The sequence below is a fragment of the Balaenoptera acutorostrata genome, chromosome 20 (assembly GCF_949987535.1).
Source record: "Balaenoptera acutorostrata chromosome 20, mBalAcu1.1, whole genome shotgun sequence".
Classification (NCBI taxonomy): Eukaryota; Metazoa; Chordata; class Mammalia; order Artiodactyla; family Balaenopteridae; genus Balaenoptera; species Balaenoptera acutorostrata.
In genome coordinates this window covers 51,134,993-51,156,787 of record NC_080083.1, presented here as the reverse complement: position 1 = coordinate 51,156,787, position 21,795 = coordinate 51,134,993, and the positions used below count along the sequence as shown (strand labels likewise).

The window sequence follows — 21,795 nt, the reverse complement described above, 5'->3', positions numbered from 1 at the left end:
GATCCTTTGCACCTTGTGCCTGATACTTTCTGCATAGTACCTGAATGTTATTTTATAGGCTCTGAAAAATTAATTGCACTGCGTTAAAAAAAAAGAAAATCAGTCAACATTCTTTTATGACTCTGTGTAGGTGCCAGAAAAATTTTAGAATTAACCCATTTCTTAGTTGCTTTATCATTCAAAAATCTATGAAAAAGATTCCCCTTGTAAAGAAATAACATAAATTTGATGAAGTAGACATTAGCAGCAAAAAAATGTCTATTTAATGAATAGGTGAGCATTTCTCAGTGTACTTACAAAGTCGCAATGTAGAATAAAAATATGTGCCCTGGGGAATTAAAAAAAAAAAAAAAAAGTAGTGTGAAAATGTGTCCAAAGTAATTGTTATGGTTCCTAGTTGGTTGGCAAAATGTGCATTTTGGTATATTGGAATTCCTGGCCATGCTGGCAATACCCCCTGCCAGCCCCCATTCCTGTTGCTGGAGTCCAAATGCCCAAATCAGAAAGAACAGAGACTGGCAGAGCTGCTGGCTGCCAGCTCTGTCTGCACACTTCCTGCTCCTCTGCACCCATCATAAGATGGAGACTTTGATCTTGGGGAACATGGCCCCCTCCTTCAGGCTTCATTGGGCAGCTTCTTCCCATATCTTGTGTTGAGGTTTTCTTTTTCATGATGAGAGAACTGTGGGAAGAGGTGTTGTAAGTAATCTGAACAGGCACTTCCCTGGCGGTCCGGTGGTTAAGACTCCGTGCTTCCACTGCAGGGGGCCCGGGTTCGATCCCTGGTCAGGGAGTACCGCATACGGCATGGTGCGTCCAAAAAAAAAAGAAAAGAAATCTGAACAAAGCAGAGATTGCCTTTTTAGCAGTTAGATATACATTAAATATCCCCATTAAATATGTCATTTCTTTCATCATGAATGACTTTATTATTACCAGGTGAAAGGGGCCATGTCCTGTTTTCTTAAATCAGTCTGCATGTTGCTAGTGAGGGGTCGTAGTTAGTTGGTTTGGGATGTATGAGCCTCACCCCCACTCCCGTCCTCGGTAGGCTCACCTCTGTCTAGTCAGCCCGTCTTAATCGCCGTGCAGCGACCACTGCCACCGACGATCAAGCCTGTTACCTACACTGTCGCCGCCCCTGTGACCACCTCGACCTCCCAGCAGCCCGTCATGCAGACAGTTCACGTCGTCCACCAGATCCCAGCGGTGTCTGTCACCAGCGTGGCCGGACTGGCCCCGGCAAACACGTACACCGTCGCAGGACAGGCCGTGGTCACTCAGGCGGCCGTGCTGGCGCCCCCTAAGGCAGAGCCACAAGAGAATGGAGACCACAGAGAAGTAAAAGGTGAGCAGCAGAAGCAGTCACTTCGGGCAGCTTTTCAAGCTCTTAGAAACCCACCAGCCTCGTTCATCCTGACTCCCTTGCTAACATGTTACGTAACGTTGTGATGGAGCAGGGCTGCTCGCCGCCTGGTTTGTTGTACTTCAAACTAGTGAGATTTTTGTAAGCTACCCAGTAATATTAGTTGGTGTCACTTTTTCTCTTTTCCTTTTCTTTGAATTTAGTGAAAGTAGAACCTATTCCTGCGATTAGCCATGCCACACTAGGTGCCGCTGGCCGGATCATTCAGACGTCACAGACCACCCCTGTCCAGACGGTCACCATAGTGCAGCAGGCACCTCTAGGTCAGCACCAGCTTCCAATAAAAACTGTAACACAAAACGGGACTCACGTGGTGCCAATCCCCGCCGCCGTCCACAGCCAGGTGAATAACGGTAAGCAGTGTCCTCCGTGGGTTACTGGGTGCTAACAACTCGAGCAAAGGTCCTCTGCTGTCCTTTTATGAAGCATGGTGTTCAAGGTTTTCATTCTGACTGTTACAATTTTAATTTTTTTGTCTGAAGAAATATTTGCATTTCTAAACTATAGGAAACTGAATAGTGCTATAGGATACCGGGGAATTGGCTGTGGGAATTGGCTCCCATGTGATTCCCATTGGAGGAGCCATCTGAAGAGAGAAGCATTTCTAAATATAGTAAGTCCCCTACATATGAAAAAGTTCCATTCCAAGAGCACGTTCATAAGTCCAATTTGCTCGTAAGTCCAACAAAGTTAGCCTAGGTACCCAACTAACACAATTGGCTGTATAGTACTGTACTGTTAATAGGTTTATAATAACTTTTCATACAAATAATACATAAAAAACAAGCAAACACAAAAAATAAAACATTTTTAATCTTACAGTACAGTACCTTGAAAAGTACAGTACAACAGCTGGCATACAGGGGTTGGCATGGAGTGAACAGGCAAGAAACGTTACTGACTGGAGGAGGGAGAGGAGGTGGGAGATGGTAGAGCTGAAGGATCATCAGCAATAGGAGATGGAGGGCAAGCTGCAGTTTCACCCACACCTGACGTTGATGGACTGCACATTTGCACCTTGAAAGTTTGCAACTTGAAGGTTTGTATGTAGGGGACTTACTTATCCAGAGAGATGAAAATACTCCCACCTTTTGTAGACATCTGGGTGTGGCCTAGAAGCAACCTGGGGGCTGTCCCAGCTGATCTGTCCAATGGTGGTGCCCTCCCCTGGGGCAGGGGTGTGCTTGAGAGTATCTGATGGTGGAAGGGGAGAATGCTAGTCTCCTGTTCTCTTTGCTCTGAAAGCCCTCTGGAGCCCCGTGCACATAGCTCCCGCAGATGTTCTGACATGGACGAGCCTAAGGGAGCTTGGCTTTTAAACCAGAGGACAGAGAACCTTCTTCCACCCAGTCCTGTGGAGCAGTGTGAAGGGTAGGAGTCCAGCTGGCTGTTAATTCAGCTCAGGAGTTTGGGGTCCTTGGAACTGGTGTTCAGACGTCTTTGCCGTGGGTCTTCACCCAGGCATGTGGAGTGCTTGCTGTCCACACATGTGGGCTGTTGTGATTCAACTACAGGACTCCAGGCAGTAGAATCAGAAGCCACTGGCTCAAAGTAGCTCTCTGTGCCCAGAGGTAGTTTCTTGGAAAGAGAGTGGGGAACAGAAGGCTTAATTGTGTTGACCTCTGAATCCTTCCTTACTGAGCTATTAAGGGACAGAGACCTGGGACAGACACCTCATGTGATTCTGCTTCCCCCTTGCTCCTCCCCAAATTTAATGGACAAACAATATCTGCGACCTTTTCTAGGGAAGACTAACCACTGAGAGTTTTTTGGTTTTTTTTTTTAAGGATTTTCTTATTTATTTATTTATTTATTTATTTATTTTTGGCTGTGTTGGGTCTTCGGTTCGTGCGAGGGCTTTCTCCAGTTGCGGCAAGCAGGGGCCACTCTTCATCGCGGTGCGGGGACCGCTCTTCATCGCGGTGCGCGGGCCTTTCTCTATCGCGGCCCCTCCCGTCGCGGGGCACAGGCTCCAGACGCGCAGGCTCAGCAATTGTGGCTCACGGGCCCAGCTGCTCCGTGGCATGTGGGATCTTCCCAGACCAGGGCTCGAACCCGTGTCCCCTGCATTAGCAGGCAGATTCTCAACCACTGCGCCACCAGGGAAGCCCCGAGTTTTTTGTTTTTAAGTAATAGGTAACATGCCACTTGTGGATAAATTGAGAAGTTTGCAACCAGTTGCCCATTTAAAATGCTTTCTTCCTCAAGCCCAGTGTCTCCTAAGTAACTAAGAGTTTTTCAGGCCTCATTCTTCTTTTCTCCATGAATAACTTGGTTGTCACAGGTGGTCCAGATGTGGGAAACCTGGTGGCCCGGTGTGTGGCTGGGAGCAGGTGGTGTCAAGAGGTGGACGGTCTATTTCTGGTCAGAGCCGTTCTTCCCTGTCTTAAGCCATGGTGTAGGCTGTTGATTCCCAGATACCCTGTGCATTAGAATCACTCAAGGGCTCCCTCCCAGAGTCCGCAACTGAGCAGGTCTGGCCTGGGACCCAAGAATGTACATTTCTCACATGTTCCAGACCTTCTGAGAACCGCTGTGCAGGTCAGGGCCCTTTTATGGCCACCTGTCTAAGGAGTTTGAGAAACTGTGTATCCTTTTCACATACTTAAATTGGTGTCTAAAATTTTTCTTTATAAATTTAATAAGCAAGGAATTAAATTTTCCACTATTGAAAATACTGATGTTTTATTTTAAAATATTTTTTTTATTTTTATTTTTGGCTGCACCGCACAGCTTGCGGGATCTTAGTTCCCCAACCAGGATTGAACCTGAGCCCTCAGCAGTGAAAGTGCGGAGTCCTAACCACTGGACCACCAGGGAATTCCCAATACTGATGTTTTAAAATAAAACTTACATTATTCTTTTAAACGTGCTCCTGGCTCTAAATACTGCTCTGATTTGATGCCCATTCTCACCCGCATATCGGCACACAGACAAGCAGGCTCGCCAATCCTCGTGGCTCAATCCCATGTCCCCCACAGATTTTGTGCTAGTGCCACATACTTTATGCTTAAATGTCATTTACTGAGTACATATTTTCTTTGCAATAATAAAATGGAGAAATATTAGAGATTTAATTGTCTATGACTATAAGGATTCATTTATCAATTGTTATAACTACAGAATTGATCAAAACCAAACTTACAATTCTTTAAAAATTGTATTTGGGAATTCCCTGGCGGTCCAGTGGTTAGGACTCTGCACGCTTTCACTACCACGGACCCGGGTTCAGTCGCTGGTCAGGGAACTAAGATCCTGCAAGCCGCATGGCTCAGCTAGCTAGCTAGCTAGATAGGTAGATAGATAGGTGGTATTAAAGATGCATTTCTCAATATATCTGGGCTTTAAAGAAAACCAGACAATTATTGTATTATATTGACGATCACTGCTGGGAACAGTAGGCAAAGTGCTGGGTCAGCCCTGAGAAACCTTGTTCCCACTCAGAAGAAGGAAGGGTAGAAGAAATGCTAAAACTCCTTCCAGTTTTAGTCATCTTTTAGTGGGAATTATCCGTTAGTGGGAAATTTTATTGGTTCTCCTTGAATTTAGTCTCAAACTTTTACTTAGAAATCACTTGGTCTAGAAGAGGATTTGATGTCTAGTCAGTAGTAAGTCAGGTTCACAGTGCCAGTGTTTTCACTCTTCCTTTGTTTCATGCTCCATCTTGACATTTGCATCCCCAAAAGCAGCCCAGTTGAGTGGGTGAGAGAGAGGCTGTTGAGAAAGGGGAGGAGGGAGGAGGTGGTAGATCAGCTTTTAGAAAGATTCCATGGGCAAGTGGAGACTCTGATGGTGGTTTTTTTGAAAACTGATGTTGGGTGTGATGTGGATGCTGTATGACCCAGCTGTGACCTCCCTTGCCCTTGAAAGTCACTCTCAAGAAAGGGAAGCAGTGCCTAGTACTAATGAATTTTGAAAATCAGAAGCTTTGGTATTTTAAATTTTTATTATGGAAAATGACAAACTTTCTGAAAATTAATTCACAGCCAGCCTTGTTCCATATTCCCCACCCTCCCCATCTGCTCCCACCCAGATCCAGACATGTCATTCCCTGTTTTGGCATGCGTCTCTAAAGATAAGGACTCTCTTTTAGTATATAAGCACAATACCACTGTTATAGTTTTAAAAATAAACAATAATTCTTTTAGTTAGTTTTTGGCTGCGTTGGGTCTTCGTTGCTGTGCACAGGCTTTTTCTCTAGTTGCGGGAGTGGGGGCTACTCTTCGTTGCAGAGCACAGGCTCTAGGCACACGGGCTGCAGTAGTTGTGGCACGCAGGCTCAGCAGTTGTGGCTCACGGGCTCTAGAGCGCAGGTTCAGTAGTTGTGGCGCACGGGCTTAGTTGCTCCGTGACATGTGGGATCTTCCCGGACCTGGGCTCGAACCCATGTCCCCTGCATTGGCAGGCGGATTCTTAACCACTGCGCCACCAGGGAAGTCCCAACAATAATTCTTTTATACCCAGTGTCTCCTTAGGGTTCAAATCGTCTGTATATTTTTTTAATTGTGGTATTCAATAAAATATACATAATATAAAGTTTACCATTTTAAAGTATGTGGTTCAGTGGCATTAAGTACATTCACAGTATTTTGAAGCCATCACCTCTAACTAGTTGAAAAACATTTTCATCACCCCAAAAGGAAATCTCACACCCATTAAGCAGTTACTCCCCATTCCCCACTTACCTCAGTCCCTGGTAACCACTAATGTACTTTACATCTCTGTGGATTTACCTGTACTGGATATTTCCTGTGAATGGAATCGTATGAATTGTGGCTCTTCTTAGCTGGCCTCTTAGCACAATGTTTTGAGGTTCATCCATGTTGTAGCATGTGTACATCATTCCTTAGCTAAATATGTTTCCATTTTGTTTATTCATTCATCAGTTGATGGGCATTTGGGTTGTTTCCACCTTCTGGCTATTGGGAATATTGCTGCTATGACATTCATATACAAGTATTGGTTTGAGTCCTTGTTTTCATTTCTTTTTGGTGTATACCTAGGAGTGAAATTACTGAGTTGTATGGTAATTCTCTGTTAATTTATTGAGTAGCCACCAAACTGTTTTCCTCAGCAGCCACAACAATTTTCCATTCCATCCTCAATGATGTGCAAAGGTTCTGATTTGTCCACATCCTCACTTGGTACTTTCTCCTTTTTTTTGATCATGACCATCTTACTCTTTTTTTTTTTAAGAATTTCTTTCTTTCTTTCTTTCTTTCTTTATGGCTGTGTTAGGTCTTCGTTTCTGTGCGAGGGCTTTCTCTAGTTGCGGCAAGCGGGGGCCACTCTTCATTGCAGTGCGCGGGTCTCTCACTATCGTGGCCTCTCTTGTTGCGGAGCACAGGCTCCAGAAGCGCAGGCTCAGTAGTTGTGGCACATGGGCTTAGTTGCTCCGCGGCGTGGGATCTTCCCAGACCAGGGCTCGAACCCGTGTCCCCTGCATTGGCAGGCAGACTCTCAACCACTGCGCCATCGGGGAAGCCCCGGCCATCTTACTCTTAATTGTGGTTTTGATTTGCATTTTCCCCATGACTAATGGTGTTGAGCATCTTTTCATGTGCTTGTTGGTTATTTGTATAGCATCTTTGAAGAAATGTCTAAATCCTTAAGACTTTTTTTCTAAATTGTGTTGTTTGTTGTTGAGTTATAGGAGCTCTTTATATATTGTGGATACTAAGTCCTGATCAGATACAGGTTTCCCCTGCTATCCAAAGTAGAGGGTTCCTGTGAAACCTAACAGATGCACAAAATGAGTCAAGGTAGAGCACAGACACTCAGAGACACAGTTCAGAGCTCTGGCGGCTTGATGCTGAGATGGAGTATGGTTCCTGGGGAGGAGCTTGGTGATGGCACTCACTGCTTGGGGTGCTGCTGCCTCTCTAATGGCTCACTGCAAAACAAATGGTAAACGCTATTTTTGCTTGACTTTTTAAAAAAATTATTTATTTATTTATTTATTTTTGGCTGTGTTGGGTCTTCGTTTCTGTGTGAGGGCTTTCTCTAGTTGCGGCAAGCAGGGGCCACTCTTCATTGTGATGCGCGGGCCTCTCACTATTGCGGCCTCTCTTGTTGCGGAGCACAGGCTCCAGACGCGCAGGCTCAGTAGTTGTGGCTCACGGGCCTAGTTGCTCCGTGGCATGTGGGATCTTCCCAGACCAGGGCTCGAACCCATGTCCCCTGCATTGGCAGGCAGATTCTCAACCACTGCGCCACCAGGGAAGCCCTATTTTTTTTGCTTTTTGCCTTTCTCCATAAAAGTGAAAATCCTCTTCAGATTTCTTCCCATTATCAAAAATGGGTACTAATGTAGGTCTTTCATAAAAGTGAAGTGGCATAAAGGGAACTTTTGCAAAGGGGGGTGTGGGGGGATACCTGTATATGATTTGCAGGTATTTTCTTCCATTCAGTGGGTTTGTCTTTTCACTTTCTTGATAGTGTCTTTAATGCACAAAAGTTTTTAATTTTGATGAAGTCCAGTTTATTTTCCCTTTTGTTTCTTATGCTTTTGGTGTCATATGTAAGAATACATTGCCAGATCTGAGGTCATGAAGACTTACACTTAGACCCCTGTGTTTTCTTCTACTAAGAGTTTTATAGTTTAGCTCTTATGTTTAGGTCTTTGATGCATTTTGAGTTAATTTTTGTATATAATGCGAGGGCCCGGCTTCATTGTTTTGCATGTGGAGATCCAGTTGTCCCAGCACCACTTGTTGAAGAGACTGTTCTTTCCCCGTTGAATGGTCTTGGCTCCACTGTTGAAAATCTGTTGACCTCAGATGTATGCATTTATTTCTCTCAGTTCTATTTCATTGATTTTCGTGTCTACCCTTATGCCAACACCACACCGTTTTGACCACTGTAGCTGTGTAGGAAGTTTTGAAATCTGGAAGTGTGAGTCCACCATTCTTTTTTTTTTTTAAGTTGGAAGATATTTACATTTATTTTTACTTTCCCACATCACCAGTCATGGGTATGAGTGGCTTGTATCTCCATCCGGAAAACATAGCACTATCAAGTTACTATTATATCCAGTGGAGAACTCAATCTTCGGTCACAGTGTAAAGAGCGAGTCTACCATTCTTTTTCAAGAATGTTCTGACTATTCTGGATACCTTACAATTCCATGTGAATTTTAAGATCAGGTTTTCCATTTCTGGGGGAAAAAATGGGATTTTGATAGGGATTGCATTGAATCTGTAGATTACTTTGGGTAGTATTGCCATCTTAATGATACTAAGTTCTCTAATCCTTGAGCGTGGAATGTCTTTCCATTTATTTAGGTCTTCTTTGATTTCTTCAACAATGTTTTATAGTTTTCAGTATGTAAGTCTTGCAGTGTTTAAGTCTTGGTTAAAATTCTTCCTATTTTATTTCTTTTGAATGTTTTTCTAAATGGAATTGTTTTCATAATTTTTTTTTGAAATTGTTCATTGCTACTGTATAGAAATACAACTGATTGTTTTGCATGTTGATCTTGTATCCTGCAAGTTTGCTGAATTCAAAAACTAATACTAATTGATTGTATTACTTTTTGATTAGGGGGTTTCCTTATGTCGATTTGTTAGGATTTTCTGTATATAAAGATTATGTCATCTGCCAGTAGAGATAGTTTTACCTCCTTTCCCATTTGGATGCCTTTTATTCCCCTTTCGTGCCCAGCTGCCCTGGTAGGACTTCGAATGCAGTGTTGACTAGCAGTGGCAAAGCGGGCATCCTTGTCTTGTTCCTGATCTTGGGGGAAGCATCCAGTCTCTCACCATTGAAGCTGATTAACTGTGGGTTATCATACATGTTACTATGTTGAGGACTTTTCCTTTTATTCCTGGTTTGCTGAGTAGTTTTATCATGAAAGGGTGTTGAATTTTGTCACATACTTTTTCTGTGTTAAGATAGTCGTGTGGGTTTTCTCCTTTAGTCTATTAAAACAGTGTATTCCATTGGTTGAACCCAACATGCTCTGGCCACTTTTCAGCCTCTTCCGCACTGGACCACAGTTCTGGTCACAGGTATTCAGTCCATTCTTTTTTTTTTTTTTTTTTTTTTTTTTTAAGGATTTTCTTATTTATTTATTTATTTATTTTTGGCTGTGTTGGGTCTTCGGTTCGTGCGAGGGCTTTCTCCAGTTGCGGCAAGCGGGGGCCACTCTTCATCGCGGTGCGGGGACCGCTCTTCATCGCGGTGCACGGGCCTTTCTCTATCGCGGCCCCTCCCGTCGCGGGGCACAGGCTCCAGACGCGCAGGCTCAGCAATTGTGGCTCACGGGCCCAGCTGCTCCGTGGCATGTGGGATCCTCCCAGACCAGGGCTCGAACCCGTGTCCCCTGCATTAGCAGGCAGATTCTCAACCACTGCGCCACCAGGGAAGCCCTATTCAGTCCATTCTTGTGGAGACTCTGCTACCCTAGACCTCCATCTTGTGGGGCAGTGGTCTCGGGAGGAAAGGTGTCTTCACCCTGCAGACAGTGTCCTCATATGACCAGTGTTTCACCTGTTGTCCTAAATAGTCTCCCCTGTGCTCACAGGTATTACTCCTTCTCACAGAAAGTGGCCCCAGCCTCCAGCCTGTGCTGCCCTGGGGTCCAGGCCCTGCTAGGTGTTGAGGAGGTGAAAGGGTTTTGTGGGAGCTTTCTCCATCTGCCCGGTGGTGTGCTCTGTTGACTTACCCCAGCGTCCTCCGGGAACCACTTGCAGGTTGTGGTAGCAGCAGGCAGAGTGCCCGCCATACCAGCACCGTCTTCCGCTGGCGCAAGGGGAGGAGCTGCTTGGACTTGGCGGGGCGCGGCTGGGTTAGCAGTGAGGCAGCGCCGCCTCCTCCGGGGCATCATTCTGCCTCTGCATCTGCAACACCCGCCCCATGTGAGGCTGCTGCTCTGTGGGACTCCTGGTAGGTGGTCCCACACACTTGAGCCTGTATCCGTGGATTCCATATTTGCAGATTTCTTGCAGATCACTGAAATTTACTTACAACTCCCAGATCAGTACTCATTGTATTGATTTCACAGTCCTTTGCAGGCTTGTGCAGAGCAGCAAAGTATTCGAGTTCAGCATGCTGGTTCCTGGCCGAGCACAACTCGGCAGTGTCCCTCCTCCTCATTTCAGCTCCCACTGTGAACACGTGTCCTACTCACTGTTTCTTAGGGCCACATTTTTCACATTTTGTAATTTTTGTTGGTGGTTTTGCTGTTTATTTTGTTTTTTTTATAAAACTATGTATGTATGGCTGCATTGGGTCTTCGTTGCTGCGTGTGGGCTTTCTCTAGTGGTGAGTGGGGGCTACTCTTCACTGTGGTGCACAGGCTTCTCATTGCGGTGGCTTCTCTTGTTGCGGAGCCTGGGCTCTAGGCGTGTGGGCTTCAGTAGTTGCAGCATGCGGGCTCAGTAGTTGTGGCTTATGGGCTCTAGAGCACAGGCTCAGTAGTTGTGGCACAGGGGCTTAGTTGCTCCGCAGCATGTGGGATCTTCCTGGACCAGGGCTCGAACCCGTGTCCCCTGCATTGGCAGGTGGATTCTTAACCACTGCGCCACCAGGGAAGTCCCGGTTTTGCTGTTTAAAGTGGACTCTGAGCATGGTTCTGAAAAGGCCTGGAGTGTTCTAGGCACAGAAGGCTGTGACGTGCCTTATGGAGAAAGTACAGGCATGAGTTCAGTGTTAATGGATCAACAGTATAGATTAAGTCCTCTTTAATCAAAAACCACATAAAACAAGGTATGTGTTGATCAGTTGACAAGCCCTACCCCGTGTTTCCCCGGGACAGCAACTGAGCACCTGCCAGCTTGGTATCCCACCTGGTATGGCTCAGCTTTGGGCACTGATTCACTCACAGCCATGTCAGGCATCTCTTAGGAGCAGTGGTGCTGGGCTATAGCAGGAAATGTGTCCATGCGTTATGCTTGGACGGGAGTTGAGTCTCTGCCTGAGTGGAGAGTGCATCCCGGGACACAGCCAAGAAACTGGGTAGGACAGCGCATTGGCAGGGAGACCTGCAGGGCCAAGGGCTGCTGGTGTGGGAAGCGGGCAAGCTGGGGGACCAACGAGTGTCCAAGCCTAAGATGGGTATTTCAGGGGCATTCACAGCCACAAGGAGGCTTCAGGGGATCAGCTGGGAGGCCGTGCCACCATCCAGGTTGGAGCTGCTGGCCTCTGCCCATGTGCGCAGACAGTGCTGATTAGATGGGTGGGGGGCGAGAGGGGTCAGGATGGTGCCTGGCGTCCCCTTGGAAGGTGACCCTGGAGTTGAGTCACCCTCCTGCTGAGGCACCACATGACTGAGGGCAGAGTACCCCCAACGGGAACATGGTGCGCTCCCTGCTCTCTGGGCGCCTGCGTGGCCTCGAGAGAGAGCCCCGGTGCAGCACATTGTCACAGCTGCCCTCTCACCCTTGGGAAAGGAAGCCTGTCTCCCCAGGCACGTGCGTTGAGCTCCAGTTACTGCCACCATGGGCATGAGGAGGGCACGGAAAGGAAAGCCTGGCATTTTGATGCCCAGTGTTCATGGGAAGTGGAGAGGTAGGATGAGTCCAGCTGTGAGGTGGGCTCTTGGCCCTGGCCTCAGTCACAGGTGCACATGTGTGGTTCACTAGCATGGTTATGGCTGTGTTACTTCTTCAACGACTCTTCATCATTTTGGTCGGATATGGAGTCTTGGGCCGATGCCATGCTTAGGTGGCGTCCCACCTGCTCACTGTGGCCTGAGTGCCCCTTTGCACTCTTCCTGCTGAGATTTCTCCTCTGCCCACTCCTCAGTCTCCCTCACTGTCCTGGTCCTTTCCTTTTCTTTCTGTCACCTTTCTTAAGGGTTTGCAGTTCACAGTTAGCGGAAAACCCTGCTCAGCCTGGCCTAGGAACCACGCCATGCCTGCTTGGGAATCTGGGACCCAGGCTCCACCCACATCCCTGCTTCCTGGACAGCAGGCCCTGCTCGCTGCTGCCCTGCCCCAGCGCACCAGCCCCTTCTTCCAGTCACATCATTTTTCAGGCTTTGACCGTTTGCACTGATCTAGCGTTAACTCCATTCTGCTCTGATTCTACAGCCACTACATCCTCCTGAAATAGCATTTTTTCAAGCCAGAATTTTGTGGGGCATCTCCTAGACTAGCCAGGGCTCTGGGTCTCTGCCATGGACTGCAGCAGTGAAGTGTGTGTCCTGCTGGAAGAACCCAGGCTCCGTGGCAGTGCTGCCCCAGCGCCACACATGCCCTTATTCATGAAAGTGACACAGTAGTCGTTCTTGAGAGATGACACTGGAGGTGGTCAGAGGCCCCATGTTAACCAGGGTCCAGCTGCTGGTCCCTTTGTTCCCTAAAGGCATGGCCACATGAAATTTTCCTACACAAAAGCCTACTGGGACTTTCAGTTGGAATGGTGTTGAATCTGGAGGTGAGAGTGGGGACACTTGCATCCTGGCAGTGTCAGAGCTCCCCTTTCTTTGACCTCAGTCGTCTGTGTCCCGTGGCTTCCTGTCTCTTTCATTTTGTAGACCCTCCCTCATCTCTTCACTTAGCTTCAAGTTCCATTTCCTGAGAGGAAATTCTGTAATCACTGTGCCAGCTAAAGCGGTATGTTAAAATACCTAAAGTTATAAAGCTTGGTGTAAACTCCTTATACTTACAGCTCTTATGCAGCATGCAGAGCAAACTGTCATGAGTTGCAGCAGCCGTAACGTCTAGTTACTAACATCAGTGTGGCGGGACAGCACGCGTGTCACTGCTGGGACTCAGGCTTGCTCAGGAGACAGGGTCGCTCTTCCCGGCTCTTTGTGCACATATCTTTCTCCATCTGGCCACCTGCTGCCATGGTCCTAAACCTCCCTCGGGGCACGAGGGCATGGGGTGGGAGGGCAGGGGCCTTCCTGGACAGGATGCTGCTTCTCCAGGTCACTGTGCCTCCTCCAGCACACATCCCACCCCCCACTCACCCCCACCCCCCTCCGAGTGGAATAGCTCCAGGCTCCTCCCTGCCCAGGCCTGCTTTCCCCATTGGAGGAAGCAGCACTTCCAGGTGTGGGACGACCAGTTTGCCTGGTTGTGCAGAGCACGAGGCAGGTGAGATCAGAGGTGGTGGAGACCCTTGTGCCCAGTGAGAGCCCCATGAGGAGGAAGGGCCCCTCTGTGATGAAGACTGGAGAGAAGAAGGGCTCGGGTGGAGGGGTGTGGGGAAGCTGGCCCAGGGCTCGCAGAGCTCCCTTCCAACAGGCTCGGGAGAAGGTGTGTGGCTCAGATGCAGGCTTGGCTTGCTGCACCCCGATCCCCTTCTGGATTTGGGGACTCTGCATCGGGGAGAAGCCGGCAGTGGCCCGTGGGCCAAAACAGCAAAGCCATCTGCTCTGTGCCCCACCGCTGCCTCAGTCCCTTTACCCCCTCCCGCTTCAGCAAGACAGCACACGACTGGAAGCAATAAACAGATGCCGGCCATTCATAAAAAGACTCACTGTTCACGCGGTTAACGTGTGGTGGGGTTTCTGATCTCCAGGGGTCTGGCGGGGACGAGGGTCCACCCAGAAGCACGGGCGCTGACTCACTGTCTCTCCACAGCAGCGGCGAGTCCCTTGCACATGCTGGCGACACACGCCTCAGCGTCGGCCTCCCTGCCCACCAAGCGCCAGAACGGCGACCCGGCGGAGCAGCCAGAGCTAAAGCGGGTCAAGACAGAAGATGGCGAGGGCCTCGTCATCGCCCTGAGCATGGATGCGCCGCCGGCAGCCGTGCGGGAGAAGAGCGTCCAGAACTAGCGGCCGGGAGAGTGTTTCTCACTTTAACGTCAACTCTGTGGTGCCAAAAGGAGACACTGCCTCTCACCGACGCTCAGAGCGCGTTCCCTCGGTGGGTAGAGGGCCCTGCGGTTGGACTTCACCTCAGCACTGGAAACACAAACCCAGGTGGCCTTAAAACTCCTTAATTTAAAGACTGAAGTCACCCCTGAACAAAACCACACGCAGCAAAGCTGGGCTCCGGCAGTGTCTCCCCGCCCAGCGCTCAGCTTAGCTCCGAGTAGATACTCTCAGTCCTTCCGAGGGAGGACGGACCCGGTGCGAGCGGGCCTGCTGGGCCAGAGCCACCCCGCCGCCAGTAGACAAGACAGTATTTTGTTGTTCACATGTGGAATTAGAATATTTTGAGGTGTACTTTCTTTCTTTACAAAATAATGGGGTCTTTGACATTTCAGATCACTCCATTTCTACTCTGGTAATTTTGGAATCACACAGGACCTTTTGTGTGGATTTCATCTGGGGAGAAGAAACAAAGTAGTTTTGTTTGTTTTTGTTGTTTGTTTTCAGCCTATGGAATGATTTACTTTTGTCTGTCCTGTTTAAGTTAAATGGAGCTACTTGACATCTACAAATTTTCCACGTTAGAGCAGTTACCTGATGAATTTAATCCACCTCCATTTCCGTGTGTAAGACGGACAGACACACAGATGGACACCCGCGGGCCACTTGTAACCCTGACGGAAAGAGCTGCCAGGCTCGCGGAGCTGCACTTACCCATTTCTCTTTCTTGCTACTTTTTGTTGTTTGTTTCTTTGTGTTGACTTTGTCCCTGGCATAATTTTCCACTCTAAGTAAAACAAGTCTCCTATGTATTGTGTATGTTTAAAACAACAGAACTATTACTTCTTCATTTGGGAAAAAAGATTCAATCTTTTATCACACACCCTTTTCAAACAAACATCACAGATCTCTCCGTGGCACGTTCACTATTTTAGGTGCCGTCACCAGCTCTCGGCATCGTCCGACCAGCCGGCCACCCGATGATGGTGCGGTTTGCCCCCCTCATGGCAGGAGCAGCTGCTGGGGTGGAGCAGAAGCTGCCTGTTAATACAAGGGTCTTGGAAGCAGGCGCCCTCCGTCTGGTAAGCATTGGAAACACCTAGGTTGCTTTCTGATTTGTAATAGGAAATTCCCCTCAACCTTTTAGAACTGAATTCAGTACTAAGGCTGACTTCTCTCCTACAAAAAATAAAAGCGAAAGGAAAGGAAACAAAGGTGAGAGAATGAGAAGTAGGAGGCCCGCATGGCCTCAGCCCATGTTCCTCCAGAAGAAAGCCACTCACCTTTCCAGAGGGTTCTGGGGGTCAGAGCTGAGCAGCATGCAAACAGAAAGAGGGCTTTGACCTTATTGTGAATTTTTAAATGTCATCATAACGTTATTTATTTAAATGTAGTTATTTTGGTATTTAATTTTTTTTTAAAGAGAGGAAAAAACCCCTGTATTTTCCTGGTGGAATGAAACAGCTCAGAATGGTATATTTAGGCAATTTTAAAACATTTATTATTTACCTAAAGACCAAATATGATAAACCTGTTCTAAGTATTATGTGTCAATCCACGGTATGGAGCTGTCACAATGTTGTTGCAGATAATGCATATTAAAAATTATGAAATTACTGCACACTAGCTGGATTTATAACTCAGCCATTTAAAAAATAAAAACGAAACCATCATGTGAATGAGACCACGTGTGTGACAGTAGCAAAATCTAACTTGCAGACTGAAGCACGGATGGATCAGAGCACCTCAGGGCAGCAATCTGCATATCCCAGGCACTTTACAGATACCTTGGAATGTATATTTTTTTTCTTTTTACTCAGAAGGTTTGCAATTTGCAAAATAATTCAGATCTGCTGTGTCCTACATGTGGGGTCAGGTCACTCCACTGAGTGCTCCAGACCTCTCAGTCATAGCCACTGCAGCCCCCTAACCGTGAGCTCTGGGGAGGTGAGTGGACAAGACCACCCTGATGGGGAGATGGCCTGGGCAACACTAAGCAAATGCCTCGTGCATCCTCCAGGAGACGCATCTCCACAACCGTCCAGAAAGACTCGGGTAGATTTTCCCTGCGTAAGCCCAGTCCATCAGTTGATTATTTCTGAGCCTAAAATGTAGACTTTATGGGTCTGGAGGGATTTCTGCTTGATTTATAGGTAAGAAAAGTACCCTGTTCTCAAACTTAAAGAAAGAAGGGAGAAGGATAGTTTTTGCTGTTGGGAGCTAGAGCATGCCTTTTTCAAAGGTGGGGCATTCTCTTTCCTTTTTCCTTCTGTCTTATTCAGTTGGCTCATTCATTGGCACATAGGAATTTAAGAATATCAAGGAGAAGGCAGGGAAAGGAAAACATAGATTAACAAACTACCATGTCCTGGGCACTTAAAAAATTTTTAAAATTTAGCTTTGAATCCCCAGGAGCCCTTCAACACCCAGGAGTCATGAGCTTGTGTCCTTGTGGCCCCACCTGATGCCTGGTGCTACATCAACAGTCACATTGCACTTCACTCCCGCCCGGCTGTCCACTGGTGGTTCCTAAGTGTCTCATTTTAAAAAGTCTCTGCTTTGACCTTTGCCAAACTTCTGAGCTCCCTCAGGGACTAGAAATTTCATTTCAGCAGCTTCACCCTGAACCAGACAAAAATACAAAAGGGAAACTCACACGTGAGCCAAGTGATGTGGCGCAGCCCAAGCTGTCTATGAATGGTTTTTGGATTGATCTTCCTCTCGTCAGTTGAGTCTCCACTCGGACAGTTGAGCTCCTTAAATGCATCACACCTCTCATCGTCCTCTCCTAGAACAACAGAGTAGGCGGGGTCACGGTCAGAAGGGGGTGGGGCGTGTCAGGACTTGGGATTTCTGTGCTATGTTACACAAGGAGACAAGTGACAATCTTCAAGTCCTAACCTCCACTATTCTAGAAGGTATAGTGGTGATTTGTGTGCAAAGATTTGAAATTTTAAAAGTACCAAGTTCCTGAAATTCAATAAAATATTTTTATTAATTTTAATTGAATACAGAGTATCATTGTCATTTTGATAAGCTTAAGCAGGCACTGCTTTTTTGCTTTTTTTAAATGCTCTTTGAGCACGCCAAAGGCCTAAAGCACTGGAGCGAATATTCGAAGGAGCTGCTGTGAGGACAGCAGTTCAGGCTTCTTGACTCCACCAGAAGAAAGGGGGCATTGAGTGTTTGCATGTGAAAAGGGCATTGGGTCACAGGCAGCGATAACAGTCTTGCTGGCTTTCAATCCATCATGTTAGAGTTTTCAAACTTACTTTGAGGTTCTGGTTGTAGCTGCCATTTCTTCTGCAGACTTGCTCCTCAGCCTGAGATACATCCTCCCATGAGATGAAATTCTTGTCTAAATAGGCACATGGGTATTCCAGTCCCCACACTGTTAACACTTGGATTGTCCAGCTACTAGAAAGTCTGTGGTGTGGATTGCTGATGTCCTGAGGGGTGGTAAGAGGAAGGAGGAATACTGAAATGACGTGAAGTCCCCTTTGGGAGCTAAAGGAAGCTCAAGCACAGAGTTCACATGGAGTTTTGTTCTTGACATTGATGCCCTAGTGTAAAAACAGTTGTATTAGCATAAAAGAACTGCTCTTTGTGTACTGAGACTCTCTCCTAACAAAAGGGAGCGTTCCTAAATGTTTTTTTCAGATCTGTTGTCCATGTTGTTGTTTTTTAAAATGTTTTTATTTTATTTACTTTTGGCTGCGTTGGGCCTTCGTTGCTGTGCACAGGCTTTCTCTAGTTGCGGCGAGCGGGGGCTACTCTTCGTTGCGGTGCGCAGGCTTCTCATTGCAGTGGCTTCTCGTCGCAGATCACAGGCTTTAGGCGCGGTCCATTTTGTATTAATAGATGCTTTAAAGTGCATTAGGTCTTACCTCTCCCTTCTCACTCAGGAAAAGCTCCTCTGGTAATTCATTAGGGTCACCTTGTTGAAGTTAAACTGAGTCAAATAAGAGCTATCCTACAGGATAACCTACCTTTACCCAAGAAAAAGATGTCGAAGGCAGGAGGCCTTCAGGTATAGGAAACAATTCAGTAACTCTGATAAGAGGTCTTTCATGTAGCAAAAGCCATGTTAGTTATTGCGGGGAGGCCCACATTTAGGCCACATTTCGTCTGTAAGGAAGACATAGGGGGGAATTCCCTGGTGGTCCAGTGGCTGGGACTCCAAGCTTCCACTGCAGGGGGTACAGGTTTGATCCCTGATCAGGGAACTAAGATCTCGCATGCCATGCGGCACAGCCCAAAAAAAAAGGAAGACATTGGGGCATGTCATGAAGCTATGTGCAGTTGCCATATGGTAAGTTCAGGCCTAAATATGGGAGGTGAAAGAACCCACAGTATGTAGTGATTTAAACTATAGCCTGTTGGCCAGCACTCACTGTAGGTCTCTGTGGAATACTGCCTCTTGTTGTTACCCCTCTATGTTTACATCCATAGCAATACAAAATTAAATTTTAACATGGGTCTCTCACGTGATCTCTGATGAGATGACTAAACCTGTGGGCACAAAATTTCTGATTTTAGAAATGTCTTTCTGAGGTCTCTGCCCTGTGTCTCACCCATTGGCTGAATAAATAAAGCAACTGTCACAGTCCTCTGAAAAAGAAATAGTAGCAAGGGGGTTAAAACTGGAAGAACAACCAACGTGGTGATTATTTTCCTGAATTTTTCTCCCCTCTTGTATCTCCTGATGTAGACTCCAGGACAGCCTGAATATCAGAACTGCATGTTAGCAGTGAACATCAGAATACCCAAGAGAAGCCTTTCCCTCACAGGGGAAGGGGGCCCCTGTGGGACACGTGGAGGGGAATCACAAAACTGTATACCTGTAAGCAGGAGCCCTGGAGACACTGAGGACTCAGAGAAGAGGAATTGGGAAAGGGGACATTTCTAGTCCAAAGAAGTTGGGGGCAGGAGGGAGAAATACTTTTCTTTGGCCCCAAGGAGTGCAATGTCACAGGGAGGCTAAAGCCTGAGACTTAGCCAAGGGCCAGGAAAGCGGGTACCTAGGAGACAGGAAGTTAGAGAAAGATTCTCTAGGGCTGTGTATGGCATCCTGGGCTCACCCTCAGCTGCACATGCCTGGAACTGACTGAGGAAGCAGAGCAAAGGCTTTATTAATTGAACTCCCATGAAGAATGGCCCCAAATAGCACTGCAGAGCTTGGGAAACAATTGACCCCCAACAACTTACCCCAAACCACAACCCACAGTGGGCAGGTCAGCACATTTATTCTGAACCTAGCCAGGTTATTTGCCTGCTTTAAAAAAAAAAAAAAAAAAAAAAATTCTACATTCTCTACAGGATTTAAATAGGACTCAGAGATTCATAAAATGAACAATGTCCAGAATACAGTTCAAAATTACTCAGTGTACAAAGAGCCAGGAAAATCTCTTAAGGGGAGAGAAAAGAGATGTCAACTTAAGCATGTTGGAATAATCAGAAAAGGACATTAGCTTTCTATGGCTTTAATTATTGTACCCAAACTCCATGAAGTAAGGGCAAATGCTCTTGAACCGAAAGCTATACAACTTAAACAAATGAAAAATTCGGTGGATCAACAGAAAAATGCTCGGAAACAAACCTTAGCCTCAGGGACCTGTGGGACAATATAAAAAGATCTAATATACCCTCGGTTAATGAATTCACAGCAAGAGGAGAGAGACATTGGTGTTTTAAAAATAATAATAATAATAACAATGCCTAAAAATGTCCCAGATATAATTGTAAAGATTCACAAAGCTCCAAATAGGATAAACTCAAAGACCATGTCAAGACACACCACTGGCTACTGAAACTGAAAACATTTTATCTTGAAAGCATCCAAAGAAAAGTGACTTATTGCATACAGGGTAACAATCTGAATACAAATTTCTCATCAGAAACCATGGAGGCCCTATGACTAGAAAATTTTTAAAGGGCTTAAGGTAACTGTCAATCTAGAATACTATATCCATAGAAAATATCAGGAGTGCAGATTAAAAGATATTCTTAGATGAAGGAAAACTAAGAATTCTTAACCAGTAGAGCTGCTCAAAAAGAAATGCTAAAGGACATTCTTCAGGCAAAAAGTAAATAAAAGCAGAGAAACTTTGGAACTTCAGGAATGAAGGAAGAGATCAACAGAAATGGTAAATATCTGGGCAACTATAATAACTAGTTTTTCCTCTTAAATTCTTTAAAATATTCTAACTTTCCAATGTAAAAGTTTTAACATCGTCTATCAGGGTTTTCAGGGTATGTAAACTTAACACATATTGACAAAAGTACCAATATAAAGGAGGAAGGCAAAGGTTTGTAGGTCTCTACATTTCTACATTGAAGTGGTAAAACATTCTGAAGTAGACTGAAAAGCTAGCTTTGTCTGTTGTAGTCTCTAGTGCAATCACTAATACCAAACAAAGATAAAGGAAAAATCCAAAAGGTAAATTAAAATGGAATGCTAAAATTTTTTTGAAATAACACGAAGGCAGAGAACAGTAAACCAAACGGGAGGGGACAAGCAAAAAAAACAATAATATGGTAGGATCTTATCAACAATTACATTAAATATAAATAGTCTAAATAGACCAATTAAGAGTGTGTCAGTTGGAAAAAATAAGACCCAACTTACTTTAAATAATATGGATAGGTTAAAAGTAAAAGGATAGAAAAAGTATATCCTGCAAACACTCAAAGTTGGAGTGACTATATTAATGTCAAAGTAGACCTCAGAATAAAGAAAATTATCAGACATAAAGACATTACATAATGATACAGGGTCAACTCGCCAAGATGCACAACGGCCTTAGGGTTCCAAGCACCCAACAACAGTGCCTCAAAATAAATGAAGCAGGGACTTTGGTTTCAGGTTCCACGTGTAAGGAGCTGGGAAGTTGCCACTTCCTCCTAACATGTAAATAGTGCAACAGCCCAAAAATCAACAACTCATCTTGGAGCTAAGAGAGGTGAGGGTGCAGGGCAAACCACTACCCCCAAGATTGGAGAGACAGATGGGCGAACACAGGAGTGGAGATTACCATGGGGACCGGTGCCGGGCTACAAAAACCTACACTGTGAGCAGTCAACTGCTGGACAACTCTGAGAGTTAATGCCCCAGGGGAATCCAGTCTTAGGGGTTCCCCACACTTTTGTACATCTTACTTCCAGAAGCTCAACCAGGTTCTCAGAAAATATTGGAGAAAACCAGGCGAGGGGAAAGGAACCATGTTTGAAATAGACCAGAGCACTCTTTTTTTTTTTTTAAGGTTCTTTTTTGATGTGTACCATTTTTAAAGTCTTTATTGAATTTGTCACAATATTGCTTCTGCTTTATGTTTTTTGTTTTGGCCATGAGGCATGTGGGATCCTAGCACTCTGACCAGGTATCAAACCTACACCCCCTGCATTGAAAGGTGAAGTCTTAACCACTGGACCGCCAGGGAAGTCCCTAGAGTACTGCGTTCTTAACAAGGCCTGCCTTCAGGAGAAAAGAGTTAACCAGGGTCTACTTGATCTAGAAGGGAAATTCCCAACCAGCCCACTCTAGCCACCCTGTCCCACCTAAGAGGGAAGAAAACCTGGGAAACTCTTATGCAGTTCATAG

General features: G+C 46.1%; 1 protein-coding gene across 2 annotated transcripts in view; it reads left to right on the top strand.

Moving 5' to 3' along the window:
• Window positions 1-17,199, top strand: part of FOXK2 (forkhead box K2) — a 72,717-nt gene extending 55,518 nt beyond the window's left edge. Inside the window, exons 7-9 of one of the 2 annotated variants that reach the window (XM_057535952.1) lie at window positions 1,052-1,348; window positions 1,570-1,779; window positions 13,963-17,199. In XM_057535952.1, coding sequence (XP_057391935.1) covers window positions 1,052-1,348; window positions 1,570-1,779; window positions 13,963-14,156 — 701 coding nt within the window. In that variant the 3' untranslated portion in view covers window positions 14,157-17,199. Of the gene's footprint in view, window positions 1-1,051; window positions 1,349-1,569; window positions 1,780-13,959 lie in introns of both variants that reach the window. The other variant, XM_057535951.1, reaches the window with a different exon arrangement.
• Window positions 17,200-21,795: the final 4,596 nt, after the last annotated feature.